General features: G+C 46.0%; 1 protein-coding gene across 1 annotated transcript in view; it reads right to left on the bottom strand.

Annotated features, from left to right (window-relative positions):
• Positions 1 to 14208, bottom strand: part of LOC119973444 — a 47963-nt gene extending 33755 nt beyond the window's left edge. The window contains exon 1 of the mRNA XM_038811577.1: positions 13874 to 14208. Coding sequence (XP_038667505.1) covers positions 13874 to 14086 — 213 coding nt within the window. The 5' untranslated portion in view covers positions 14087 to 14208. The remainder of the gene's footprint in view (positions 1 to 13873) is intronic.
• Between the last annotated feature and the right edge of the window lie 1050 nt (positions 14209 to 15258).

Below are 15258 nucleotides of genomic sequence, written 5' to 3'. Positions count from 1 at the left end.
CAATGACTTTTCGTGACCCCTTTTAGCCCTCCTGACTCCTTGCTTAAGTTCCTTCCTACTTTCCTTATATTCCACACAGGCTTCGTCTGTTCCCAGCCTTCTAGCCCTGACAAATGCCTCCTTTTTCTTTTTAACGAGGCCTACAATATCTCTCGTTATCCAAGGTTCCCGAAATTTGCCATATTTATCCTTCTTCCTCACAGGAACATGCCGGTCCTGAATTCCTTTCAACTGACATTTGAAAGCCTCCCACATGTCAGATGTTGATTTACCCTCAAACATCCGCCCCCAATCTAGGTTCTTCAGTTCCCGCCTAATATTGTTATAATTAGCCTTCCCCCAATTCAGCACATTCACCCTGGGACCACTCTTATCCTTGTCCACCAGCACTTTAAAACTTACTGAATTGTGGTCACCGAAATGCTCCCCTACTGAAACCTCTACCACCTGGCTGGGCTCATTCCCCAATACCAGGTCCAGTACAGCCCCTTCCCTAGTTGGACCATCTACATATTGTTTTAAGAAGCCCTCCTTACAAACTCTGCTCCGCCCAAGCCCCTAGCACTAAGTGAGTCTCAGTCAATATTGGGGAAGTTAAAGTCTCCCATCACAATGACCCTGTTGCTTTTACTCCTTTCCAAAATCTGTCTACCTATCTGTTCCTCTATCTCCTACTGGCTGTTGGGAGGCCTGTAGTAAACCCCCAGCATTGTGACTGCACCCATCTTATTCCTGATCTCTACCCATATAGCCTCACTGCCCTCTGAGGTGTCCTCCCGCAGTACAGCTGTTATATTCTCCCAAACCAGTAGCGCAACTCCTCCACCCCTTTTCCACCCCCCTCTATCCTGTTTGAAATATCTAAATCCTGGAACGTTTAGCTGCCAATCCTGTCCTTCCCTCAACCAGCTCTCTGCAATGGCAACAACATCATAGTTCCAAATACTAATCCAAGCTCTAAGTTCATCTGCCTTACCTGTTATACTTCTTGCATTAAAACACATGCACTTCAGGCCACCAGTCCCACTATTTTCAGCAACATTTCCCTGTCTGCTCTTCCTCAGAGTCATACTGGCCCTATTTCCTAATTCTTCCTCAATTTTTTCACCTTCTGATCTATTGCTTCGGTACACACACCCCTGCCATACGAGTTTAAACCCTCCCATGTGACACTAGCAAACCTCGCGGCCAGGATATTTATGCCTCTCCAGTTTAGATGCAACCCGTCCTTCTTATGCAGGTTACACCTGCCCTGGAAGAGCTCCCAGTGGTCCAGATAACTTAAACCTTCCCTCCTACACCAGCTATTTAGCCACGTGTTTAGCTGCTCTATCTTCCTATTTCTAGCCTCACTGGCACGTGGGACAGGGACTAATCCCGAGATTACAACCCTTGAGGTCTGACTTTTAACTTTCTGCCTAGCTCCCTGAACTCCTGCTGCAGGACCTCATCCCCCTTCCTGCCTATGTCATTAGTACCAATATGTACCATGACCTCTGCCTATTTGCCCTCCCCCTTCAGGATGCCCGCTACCCGTTCTGAGACATCCTGGACCCAGGCACCAGGGATGCAACATACCATCCTGGAGTCTCTTTCACGTCCACAAAAATGTCTATCTGTGCCCCTGACTATGGACTCCCCTATGACTATTGCTCTTCTGCACTTTGACCCTCCCTGCTGAACATCAGAGCTGGCTGTGGTGCCATTGCTCTGGCTGCTGCTGTTTTCCCCCGATAGGCTATTTCATCCAATAGTATCGAAAGCAGTATAGCTGTTCGAGAGGGGGACAACCACAGAGGATTCCTGCACTGACTGCCTGCCCCTTCTGATGGTCACCCATCTCTCTGCCTGCACCTTGGGTGTAACCACATCTATATAACTGCTATCTATGATGCTTTCCGCCACCTGTATACTCCTAAGCGCATCCAACTGCTGCTCCAAACGAACCATGCGGTCTGTGAGGAGCCCCAGTTGGGTGCACTTTCTGCAGATGAAGCCATCCGGAACGCTAGAAGCCTCCCGGACCTGCCACATCTCACAGTCAGAGCACTGCACCCCTCTAATTGACATTACGTTAACTAATTAATAAATTAAATTTAAATATACATTTTTTAAAAAGTTACTGTTAGCTATATGTTCTGAGCACTAAATTTCTACTATAAATGTAAATGCTAAATACAGTACTCCCTCTGGTTTCCAGCTTAGATACCCCTCTAAATTATGATTAAGTAATTAATTAATTATGTTTAATTAGTTTAACAATGTTTAATTTTTCATTTTAGTGCAGATTCCCTACCAGCCTTTCAGGTCACAGCTTTCCCGTGATGTCACTTTTCAGTTTTCCCCACTCAGAATAGCAGAATATCACTTACCTGTTCCCAAGCTACTCCCCGACTCTCTCTCTCTCTCTCCCGCTCCTGAAATGAAGGCCACTGGGACCTGGGGGTAAGATTTTATATCACCTACCTTCCCAGGGTGCTCCCTGGTTTTCTCCCTGCTTCCCGGAATGCACTCTGGATCTCTCCCTGTAGATTACCCGTTACAAAGCCAAACAAAGAAAACAACAAAAAGGAAAACAGCACCTCCTCCCACTCCACGCTGCACGCAGGGTCAAGTTGGGGTCAGGAGTGGGAGTCAGGTGATTGGGGTTAGGTCGGGTCAGGGAGTTGGGTGGTGGGAACTAGTCGCCGAACGCATAAAATCTCTGCCCAAATCCAAATCTGCCAAGCACCTCAAAAACGTACTCCCACTCCACCCTGTCAAATGCTTTCACAGCATCCATAGATATAATCAACCCCAGTTCAGGGGCTGGAGAGGAGAGGACAACATTCAGCACACATTGTATATTAGGTGACAACTGCCATCCATTAACAAAGCCTGTCTGCTCTTCTGCAATTACTTCTCAGACACAGGCCTACAATCGCAGCACTAGCACCTTGGCCAATAGTTTGGTCCACGTTCAAAAGAGAGATGAGCCGATATGATCCACATTCCGTGGGGTCCTTATCCTTTTTCAACATGAGGGAGATAGAGGCCTGCGAAAGTGTATCGGGCAATGAATTCCCGAGCCAAAGAATCATTGAACACATCTACTATCAATGGCACCAAATGGCCTGCAAACGTCTTATAAAATTTGACAGGAAACCCATATGGCCAGAGGCCTTACCTGTTTGCATCAACCCAATACCCTTCAGCACATCCCCAGGGCTTAACGGGCATCCAACTCCTACATGTCTGAGATATTCAATTGAAGATTGAAAAAATTTGCATTTGTCTTTTCAGATTCTTAATCCATATTTTTCTAATCTCTGAAGTGTGGCAACTAGGTTAAGGAGATGTTCCCAGTCGTTCTTCCCCGTCTCCATGATGTCACCCAGGTAACACTGGACTCCATTTAACCTGCTTAAAATTTGGTCCATAGCCCTTTGGAACAATGCCAGAGCTGAAGTGATGTCAAACGGTAATCTTTTCTATTGAAATAACCCTTTGTCTGTCACAATCTGGTGTGAATCCTGAGTCATGGTCATTTGTGGATATGCTTGACTAAGGTCGATCTTACTGAAGTGGTGGCCTCCAGCTAAATCTGAACAGGTCATCAATCTGGGTAGAGGGTATTGTTCTGCACGGAGTACAGGATTATTGGTTACTTTGAAATCAACACAAATCCGTACGGATCCGTCTTTTTTCATAACTACCACAATCTTTGGAGCTCATTCACTCATGTTAACAGGTTCTAGGATTCCCATCTTGGCCAGTCACCTCTCCTTTAGGTCTGATTTCATAAGGCACCAGCCTTGCCTTTAAGCATTTTGACTGACTCTCTTCTTTGATCTTCAACTTTTCTGAGATACCCTTCATACTTCCCAAATCACCGTTGAAAGCAATAGCGTGTTTATTCAAGATTTTGGTAAGACCTGGGACGGGATTCTCCGCCGGCGGGATTCTCTGTTTTGCCAGCGCCCGAGGGTTTCCCGACGGCGTGGGGCTGCCTCACAATGGGAAACCCCATGACCGCCGGTGCAACGGAGAATCCCGCCGGCGGGTCGAGGCTGAAAAGTGGTGTGGCGGGGCAGAGAATCCAGCCCCTGATTTATTAAGGGCAGCAAGGTAGCACAAGTGATTAGTACTGTGGCTTCAAAGCGCCAGGGTCCCAGGTTCGATTCCCCGCTGGATCACTGTCTGTGCGGAGTCTGCACGTTCTCCCCGTGTCTGCATGGGTTTCCTCCGGGTGCTCCGGTTTCCTCCCAGTCCAAAGATGTGCGGGTTAGGTGGATTGGCCATGATAAATTTCCCTTAGTGACCAAAAAAAGTTAGGAGGGGTTACTGGGTTACGGGGATAGGGAGGAAGTGAGGGCTTAAGTGGGTCGGTGCAGACTCGATGGGCCGAATGGCCTCCTTCTGATTTGTATGTTCTATGTCTATTATCAAGAATCTGTCATGAAATTTACTTCAGCCCAAGTTAACCTGATCTTTTCCAACCAAGTTCTTCCCATTAGAGCCGAATAGTTTTCTTTGACTATGTGCAAGGACAAATCTGCAATCTGTCCATTCAATTGTACTGTTACATCAATATGGTCCCTTTACAGAACCACTACTCCAGTGTAAGTATCACTATCATTAAGGGTTTCAGAGAGATATGTCAGAGCTGTTCTTTATAAACAGTGCCTGGCACCAGCAAGACTGCTGCCCAAGTGTCCACCTCCATCTTTACCGGCTGTCCATCCTGTAGTGGGATGACCCAGTACCGATTTGTAGCTTGTACATTAAATGGCAACTCATCTTTGGTCTTTCCTCAAGTCCTTTTTGTACAACACAGACACTTTTTCCTTTATTCTGTTTGCCATTTGTTTTATTCAGCTTTCTTTTTGCAACTTTAGCCTGAACCTTTTTCTTTTTCCAGCATGCACGTTCAATGTGGTCTTTTTCCCCACAATTTCTGCACCTGATGTCTTTGTACAACAGTCTGCTGCTGAGTATCCAGTTTTAGCACACCTATGGCAAGTGTGAGTCTGTGTTTGCTTTCGAGTTTCAGCCAACATCTTGTGAATTCTGGTATTTGAACTCAACTCTTGGGTTTGGCTGCTAATTCTATTGCTACAGCAACCTCTAAGGCTTTCTTTAAAGTCAGGTTACTTTCAGCTAACAAGTGCTTTTGAATTGCCTTGTTCTTCAACCTACAGACTAGTGTATCTCAAATGGTATCATTTAATACATCCTGAGATTTGTAGTGTTCTGCCAGTCTTTTCAGTGTAGCTACAAACCATGCAATCAATTCCCCTTTTTCTTGGTTTTGCTTATAAAACCCAAAACATTCTGCAATGATTGAAGGTTTTGGTGAATAGTGGCCCTGTACAATTGCCACTATCTCTTTGTATGTTTTTGTGCCTGGCTTTTCCCAGACTCCGAAGGAGATGAAACATCCCCCCCAAAAAAAATGCTCAGAAATGTTGGGACTTTTATACCTTCTTCCTGGTCGTCAGTTCTTTTGTGCAGTGTTTGCAAGATTGACTTTAGGAGGCCATGGGGATCAACAAAAACTAAGAGGTTTATTCCGGAGATGTTAACACTACAGGCTGTGATGTCACACTGCCTGTCACCAGTGCAAACGGCCGATGACGTCACCTCCGATGACATCATGCAAGTGCTCTCTTAAAGTGCCCCCGTTCAGCTGTAAGGCTGCTGGTGAGGAATCCCTGAAAATGTTATAAATACTCAGCAAAAACATTGGGCGGAATTCTCCACTCCCGCGAAAAATCGGGAAGGCCGTCGTGAACTCGGCCGAGTTCACGACGGCCTCGGAGGCCGCTCCTCTCACCTTATTCACCCCCACCCGGGGGGCTAGGAGCGGCGCGCGGAGAATGACGCGATGGCGGCGCCTAAGTGATGTCAGCCTCGCATGCGTAGGTTGGCCGGCTCCAACCCACGCATGCGCGGCTGACGTCACGACGGCTGAAACCCGCGCATGCGCGGTTGCCGTCTTCCCCTCTGCTGCCCCGCAAGACATTGTGGCTTGATCTTGCGGGGTGGCGGAGGGGAAAGGGTGTGTCGCTTTGAGACGCCGGCCCGACGATCGGTGGGCACCGATCGCGGGCCAATCCCCTCCGGAGCACGGCCGTGGTGCTCACTCCCCTCTCTGCCCCCCACAAGCTTCAAACGAGCATTTGGCGCCCATGTTCACGACGGCAGCGACCAGGTGTGGTTGCCGCCGTCGTGAACCGGTTGGGAACGACAGGCCGCTCGGCCCATCCGGGCCGGAGAATCGGCGGTCGCCGTGAAAAACGGCGAACGCCGATTCTTCCGAGCGGGGGTGGGAGAATCGCGGGGGGCGCCAGGGGGGCATGTCGTGAGTCGCCCGGCCCTCCCGCGATTCTCCCACCCGGCGTGGGGAGCGGAGAATCGGGCCCATTGTTTCCATCAAATTGAAATATTTTTACAAACTTTTGATTGACATTGTATTTTGATTTGATTTTGATTTTATTTCCTCTTCTATTGTTTTCTTCCTCATTCTGCAACATTGCCCAGTGGAAAAGGATGGGAAGATGGTGGCAGCCTCATTTCCCAGCCCCTGCCATCTTCATTTTACAGCAAGGCTCCAACAAATGACTCTAAATTTAGAGGTCTCCAGTGCAGTCTTTCGTGTAATCTTGCAAATGATTGGAGTTTGGAACTGAGCGTACACTTGGGAGTTTGGTGAGTGGGGAGTTAGGAGAGAAGGGGAAGGAGGAATTCCTTTTCTTTTGCTTTTTAAAACCTTTTCATCCTATAGGAATTGGTTCTTACCCTACTCAGGGAAAGAATGGTGATGAGTACCTGGTAAGTGGTTATAGTCTGTCCTATTCTTAAGGTTTGAAGTATTACCTGGCGATAGGTTTAATAAAATATATAAAAAAGAGAAATAACTGATTGAATATTATAATTAAGTAGCTACTCAAAACCCATTGAGGATAGCAGGGTGAGTGATGTGTCGTAGTGGCACCATGTGGGAGCTACAGGATGCCAGTGAGTTCCAGGGGCCTCCCTTGGGCCGTTGAAAATGGCCTCATTTAGTTGCTGTCGTACTTTACCATCAGCAAGGGGAGGTTCACACCATACGGGAAACCTGGCAGATCCAGCTGCGTGGGCCGGTGTTGGGAAATGGTGGGGGTAGAAACAAAGAACCCCCTGCCCTCACTCACCCCCCTGCCCCCACCCCCGCACATCACTCTCTCCCTTGGTCCCTTGAACCCATCCCCTCAACCACCACCATTTCGAGATTCCCCCATTCATCACTTTTCAACCATGGGCAGTAGGGATTATGACACCCTGTAAAATTCAGCCCATTAGTCCAGGGGTCTGGGTTAGTATTTCAGTAACGTAACCATTAATGTACCTACAGCTCTAATAGTGATTTAGAAAATGACAGAAAACATTATCCACGCAGTCCAACATCAGTTAGCTTCATCGGTAGATTTCAAAACGTATCTGTTTAGTGGTAACTTGAGCAGAGAATTGTTTTGATCTCTATGTGTTGCAACATCATAAAAAACTTGCCTTTGAATACATTTATGACAGCACCTCCCATAATGAGCAGAGTATTTCTTCCACTTCAACTTTTTTAAAAATAGCCTGAAACGTGGTGTAGAAATTCGCCCAGAGGGTAAAACATTTTTTTTTTAATGTTAAATTTCCTTCATATTTTAATTCCAGGAATTCAATTCATTTCAAATGAGATACCAGCAATACCTTATAATATCACCATTGCTGAAAAGTGGAAGAAATCATGTGTATTAGTTTAGGTTCAACTGATTCACCGACTTAATGTTCTAACATGGTTTTTAGGCGTGGGCCCCGATATATTTGCAACATGCCCACACCTGCTGGAAATGAGATATGCAGCACATAAAAACCATTCACACACCTAATTTGCCTGTGCATGTTGGCACTGAGTGAGAAAACAAATGACACATCAGAGCTCCCTCCTTCAGTGATGCCACTGTGAATGCGCTATAGAGAGTGGTAGAAGCTAGAAAAGAGGTCATGTTTCCACAGAAGAGTAGGATTCACTTGAGATTAAACCTCTGAAGGGAATAGTAGCATGTTGCAAGGTGTTCAATGCTTAGGATGTGGCTCTTAGAAGCTGCCAGTAGTGGTAGAAATCATTTAATTACTCGGATGGTTAAGGTGAGTGAATGCATCTGCACATCACATCTTGGGCTCAGCACATCCCCAACACTCACAGTGCTCAATGCACCACACTACCCATCATTCAGCCAGCAACGCTCCCTCACAGTCAGGGCTCACCCTTCACAGTTTTGTACTGTACCTCACCCACACTCACCTTCCAATCGTGACACCCTCACACACCTCTACACAATTCCGCAAATAGTTACCCATTCAGCAATGGCAGGCATATCATTCAACCACATTGACATATAATCACTGTTATTCTGGCCTCTGTCTTACAAGAGGAGGTTTCCGACAAAATGAGGGAGACCCAAAGGGCAGCAATGGACCATCACATACCCATCCCCTCAGTGCCTTTGAGCTCTGACGTGTAATGTAATAGGTACATGATGCTGCTAAAGCCATCCAGGATGATGCTGTGTTGCAGAATTATGCACCTTCTCCATTTAATGTTTACCCTCATCCTGAAAGGTTTCATGAAATGGAATATGTCAATGGTAAGCCTTCCTCCCCACCCCCACTTTCCTTGCCCCTATCCTCCCATTCTGTTTTTGTACTTTCAGATAATTAAACACTACTGGCTGCTCAGGAACTGCAGGGTCAGGCAGAAGCCATCCACTTGTAGCCATCAGCACAGACACTGCATTCCTCAGAGTTGGTTTAGAGTTGAGAACACCGTGTGGTTACTGGGCACGAGTGGGTTGCAGCCAGGACATTGGGATAGGTCAGTTCATGTGTGAACTCCATGGAGGCCAAGGTCGCAGATGAGTTGTGCTATAGGGGACTCAGATGAGGACGCCATTGAGGAAGCACTAATTGAATGCAAATTAAGATCCTTGGTGTAATGGCAGATCTGCCAGATAGCCTCCAGTCATTGGTTAGGAGCATGGAGAGGTCCTGCTCCACGTGGCACAGGGCATTGCACGGAGCTTGGAGCCCATCCTTTCCACTATGCAAGTGGTGCAACTCCCTAACAGCACTGCCAGTCCAAACCACAATGGAGCATTTGATGTTGAGTTTGCTGACTGAACATCCATTGCAGCACAAGGGGAATCCTGTTGATATATCAGTGTTGCCGTTGTAGCTCAGAAGGAAGTCATGAGACCCATGGCTGCTGACACTCAGGCTCAGAGTGCTAACATTGTGGGGGTGGATCACAATGCTCAACGGTGCAGGCAGACTTTCATAGCAGTACAGCAATCCATGTTGATTCCAAGAATTTGCTGCCCCATATGAATAATAGTGGTGCTGCGGAGCACAAACCCTCTGTCCTTCCTCAGGATTGCCACATTTATGCTCCCACCTTTACCAGTGTACCAATGCCCTTTCTGTTCACATTCAGCTAGCTAACCCAGACTGCTGAGCTGCTTTATATCAAATGGTGACCTTCAGGGCCCATTGCAGGGGCTCTGACCCAAATCTTTAATTCCTCTCTGGCCATGGGGGAGGTGTCAGATGACTGGAGAACAGCTAATGTGGTCCCACTGTTTAAGAAAGGTTGTAGAGATAAGCCAAGGAAATTCTGAAGGAGAGAATCAACTCCACTTGGAGAGGCAAGGTTTGATCAGCAATAGTCAGCATGGCTTTGTCACAGGGAGGTCATGTCTAACAAATTTGATCACATTTTTTGAGCATGTGACCAGGCGTGTAGATGAAGGTAGTGCAGTTAATGTACTTTACATGGATTTCAGCAAAGCCTTTGACAAGACTTATAAAGACAAATGCACATGGGACACACGGTAACTTGATAAGGTGGATTCTAAATTGGCTTAGCTGCAGGAAACATTGGGTGATGACACACAGCTGCTTTAGTGTCTGGAAGTCAGTGACCAGTGGTGTACCACAGGGGTCCGTGCTGGGTTCCCTATTATTTGTCATTTATATAAATGACAGAGATGACTATGTGGGGGGTAGGATCAGTAAGTTTGCGGATGACACAAAGATTGACTGGGTGGTTAACAGTGAGGTTCAGTGTCTTGGGTTACAGGAAGATATAGACGGGATGGTCAAATGGGCAGAAAAATAGCAGATGGAATTTAATCCTGAGAAGAGTGAGTTGATACACTTTGGAAGGAGAAATTTGACAAGGAAGTATTCAATGAATGGCCTGACACTGGGAAGTTCCGAGGAACAAAGGGACCTTGGCGTTTTTGTCCACAGATCTCTGAAGGCGGGAGAGTAGGTTAATATAGTGGTGAAAATGGCAGATGGGACACTTGCCTTTATTAATCGAGGCATAGATTACAAAAGCAGGCAGGTCATGTTGGAGTTGTATAGAACTTTGGTGAGGCCACAGCTGGAGAAATGTGTGCAATTCTGGTCACCACATTATAGGAAGGATGTGATTGTACAGGAGGGGATGCAGAGGCGATTCACCAGGATATTGCCTGGGATGGAACATTTAAGTTATGAGGAGAGGTTGGATAGGCTTGGGTTGGTTTCACTGGAGGAGAGACTACCTAATCGAGGTGTACAAGATTATGAGGGGCATGGACAGGGTGGATAAGGAACAACTGTTCCCCATAGTTGAAGGGTCAGTTACGAAGGGATGCAAGTCCAAGGTGAGGGACATGAGGTTTAGAGGGAATTTGAGGAAAGGATTTTTTACGCAGAGTGGTCACGGTCTGGGATGCACTGCCTGGGAGGGTGGTAGAGGTGCGTTTCCTTACATCCTTTAAAAAGTACCTGGATGAGTACTTGACACGTCATAACATTCAAAGTTATGGGCCAAGTGCTGGCAAGTGGGATTAGGTAGGCAGGTCAGCTGTTTTTCATCCGTCGGTGGAGACTCAATGGGCCCAAGGGCCTCTTCTGCACTGTATTGTTCTACGATTCTGTGATTTTGAGCTGCTTGAGGGCATCCTCCAAGTCTGTCTGCAGCCTCTTCACATGAAAGTCAGCAGCCTTCTATCAGCTATGTTGCAGGCACTGGAGTAATACTGGAGAGGAGTAATAGCTCAAGCAAATGAATCAGCTGACAGACACATGGAACACACAGGAGATTGATTTTTGTATTAGTGACATAGTGTCAGAATAGTGAGTGACTTGGAGGGGATCACCTATGCGCTAATTTTCCCATGTACATGTATCTGCTGCCCTTGTTCCAGATGGCAGCAGTCGTGGTATGTGCTGCCTAAGGAGTCTTAGTGAGTTCCTATAGTGCGTCTTGTAGAATGTACACATTAATGTCACTGTTTGTTGGTGGTGGAGGGACTGAATGTTTGTGGAAGGAGTGCCAATCAAGCAGGCTGTTTTGTCCTGGATGGTGTCAAACTTCTTGAGTATTGTTGGAGTTGCACTCATTCAGGCAACTGGACAGGATTCCACTCCTTTTTTTAAATTGTTTTTTAAAAATAAATTTAGAGCACCACCCAATTCATTTTTTTCAATTAAGGGGCAATTTAGCATGGCCAAACCACCTACCCTACACATTTTTGGGTTGCGGGGGCAAAAACAGGGAGAGTGTGCAAACTCCACATGGACAGTGACCCAGAGCCGGGATTGAACCTGGGACCTCGGCACTGTGATGCAGCAGTGCTGACCACTGTACCACCTTGAGCCCTCTCCAGCACACTCCTTGTAGATGGTGGACAGGCTTTGGGGAATCAGGAGCCGAGTTACTTGCCACAGGATTCTGACCTGCTTTTGTAGCCATGGTAATTTAATGGCTGGGTCAGTTCAGTTTCTGGTCAATGGTAACCATCAGGATATTGGTAGTGGGGGATTCAGCAATGGGAATGCTATTGAATGTCAAGGGGTGATGGTTAGATTTGACACTTGTGAGGAGTGAATGTTACTTGCCACATCAGCTCATGCCTGGATATTGTCACAATCATGATGCATTTGGACATGGACTGCTTAAATATCTGACGAGTTGAACATTATGCAACCATCAGCGAACATCCCCACTTCTGTCCTTATGATGGAAGGAAGGTCATTGATGAATCAGCTGAAGATGGCTGGGCCTAGGAAATGGATGTAATCTGGCCTAAGGGAATGGGAAGTCCATGTTGTGGCTGAAGAGGTTCATTTAATCTAAAGTGAAACTTACTTTTTCTTCCCTCTCACTCCATCTAATTACACATGGTGGATGGAGTGTACATTCTTCTTCCACTTCCAGCTTTTCTTCCTCCTGCCTTTAGATCCCAGGACATAATGGCTAGACTGTCAAAATGGCTAGGTTGTGAAGGATGCAACACACTACTACAAACATGGAGGCTCTCTTATGCATGTGCTGCAGAGATCCTCAAGTGATTCAAACAGAGAGAACCTTAGGAGACTGATAGTTTGCTCCTCTGTGTCGTGGGTGACTCCATGGATTTAACTGAAGATCCTCTGACCTCACATGGTGGTATGGCAGACAGAGGACAGAAGGTGGGTCAAGAACAATGGAGGTATACCTTGTTGGTGAGCAGCCATCTTGCTGTCTATTTTGGAAGCCCAAAAACATTGGGTATTGTTGACTGATGCAGGATAAATGCCAGGAGAACGGGCATACATAGAGATTACCTTCTTGGAGTGGCTGCACATCAACCACACACTGACAGAGTGGTGGTGGTCCTTGAGATTCCAGTCTTGCTCTGCATTGAAGATCCAGAGTCATGTGCATGTAGTCGATAGTGCCTTGCATCATTGGGAAGCTCATTATCCTGATGAATCCACTTGCCCTTTCACTTTGATCTTAACTCCTCAGGGAGAAGAGGATGAAGTTACCATTACTTGCGTACAGTGCCTCTCTGATGCTTCTGTGCACAGCAAACTGTGTCATGCTACTGGTGTTACCTGCTCCTTCCTGAAAGGAACCCATTGAGTAGAAAGGGCGACAGTGACCTGCCAAGTCACTGGGAGGGCTGGCTTCAACTGGCTAAAGCCTCAGGTCATTGTGATGGAGGTGCTGTAACCCTGTCTCTACCTCCTTACTGAAGCAAAACCTCCTGAGGCAATGCATTTGGCTCACCCCAACATAGGACTGGTGTTCTGGGAATACCCATTCTGAACAACTTCGAAGGACAGCTTTCCTTCTTTTCCCTCTTGTAGTGGTTCCACTTTCTGCCTCCTCCTTTGCATGTCCTTCTCATTTTGCAACACAAGTGACACTGCAACTCCTGCTCCCATATTTGTACACAGCAATATTATACCTTCCCTTTATTTAGACAGCAGAAACTTCCAAACCCCTCCAGAAACACACCATAGTGTTTCCACCTGTTGTGACTCCACTGGGGTTATGATCAAGTACATTCAGCACTTTCAGGAGCTGAGGTACGTCACGACATGCGGGTCACTAGAAGCAGCACTGTGCGAACGATTTTCACGACCAGTACAGTTAATTATAACAGAAATGATGGGGCTCAGTGTTAAAAACAGGTTGCTGTTCTAAGAACATTACTGTACATTCAACCTGATACAGTAAGTTGAATCAAAAATTGCCACTCATCAGGCATTTCATTCAGGTTTAAAGTGTTTGCTAATTTAATATACTTAAATACATAATCTGGACACATTATGTAAACAACAGAAAAAAGACAATGCTCTGTTCTCCATAACCCAAATTTTGCAGACTGTTTACTCTCTTTGGTTACCAGTTACTCCCTCAAATTAATGTGGTTCAAAAGTATGTTAAATAACTGTAGTTACACGGCTAAATATTAGTTTAATGGGTAATTGGTAATAACATGAACAATCATTTGCTACACGGATAATTATGGCTTACCTTATATTTGGCACTGTTAAGATGCCTCTGTTTGAAAAGGTAAGGACTGTCAGACTTTCTGTTGTAAGCATTCACTGCATAATCTACAGCCAGATTTGCCTCCCGATCAGATACTGGAACCCGAGTGTACACTTCTGCAGACTTAACAGAAACCATGATAGAAAGCAAGAGACAAAAACAAAACAAGACACATCCCAAATCTCCGCGTGCCATTCCCAAGGATGAATTCTATTTTGTAGAAATGAATGGCAAAATAATCGAAAGGAATTTTCAATTCAGAGAACTTGGCTCTGGGTGGTTCCCTAAACTACGTTTCCTGTTAGAATTTTGCACTTTCATTTGGCTAAATACCAGAAGGGTTTGTTGAGTTTGCATGTTCTTTGGTAAGTAAACTGACATCCTGACATTAGGTCAACAAGAGTCTCGACCCTGTATTTACTGGAACATGACCAGAGCATTTTGATAATGGGTCAAATGCAAAGACGAGAGCTGACTTTGCAGGATTTGATAAAGTTCATGGCCTTTAGCTGAAGTTGCCTTGCTTTTTCAAAAAATGAAATAACATTTTAATAGGGCTGAAAAAAACAATTAATCACAAATAAAAATGTTAATCTGCTAATCTTATAAATTGCATATTTCATTCAGAGATCTTCTGAAGGTGTCAGGCAAAGTTGTTTGAGCAGAAAAATCAATAAAACTTTGAGAAGAAAATAGCGACAAGGGAGTTTGTACCTTAGTGTATTCAAAGAAAGGATCAAGACCCTTACCCAGAATCAGAGGTTGCATTGCTATTTCCCCATTTTGGGATACCGGTTCAAATGGGAGAGTGAGGTGAAATCAGTGGGAAAGTGTGATAACCTGACTGGAGGCCACGGGGTCTGAACATCAGAGTCACGTGGCCTCACCCGATCTCCCCAGATGAGGGGGCGAAGCTACATCCTTAAACAATGGTTCCATGGGACATAATTTCCCCCGACCCAAGTGTGGGCTGGCGCGGGAGACCCTTCGGGGAATAGGAGTTCTATCTAGTAGGTTCAATAAATATTGAGTTTTTCTAACAGTCATTGCTTCCGTGTAGTCGGTCGCCTGGAGTTCTACAGAAAGCCAGGGAAATACCAAATCAGGAAGACAGTCACCAGGTGAAAAATTGTATAGTTCCTGAAAATGGGCAGGGATATTATTTGTGATTAACCTGCACCCATTCCTTCAGGCAACTGATACCCATGTACAGCTCATTCTAAGCGACTTGGGCTGCATGTTTCAGAAACCAGCCCAAGCTCATGCAAGGTTAGCACCATCTAAATCCTCAGACAGACATTGTGAAAGTAGTGAGATCCGGGTGGTTGCTGCAAGCAGTGTAGCCCCGAGGGCCTGGATGCAGTCCA

The sequence above is a fragment of the Scyliorhinus canicula genome, chromosome 11 (genome assembly GCF_902713615.1).
Source record: "Scyliorhinus canicula chromosome 11, sScyCan1.1, whole genome shotgun sequence".
In the NCBI taxonomy this organism is placed as follows: domain Eukaryota; kingdom Metazoa; phylum Chordata; class Chondrichthyes; order Carcharhiniformes; family Scyliorhinidae; genus Scyliorhinus; species Scyliorhinus canicula.
Note: the sequence above shows the minus strand (reverse complement) of the source record. Positions and strands in the feature narration are given on the sequence as shown.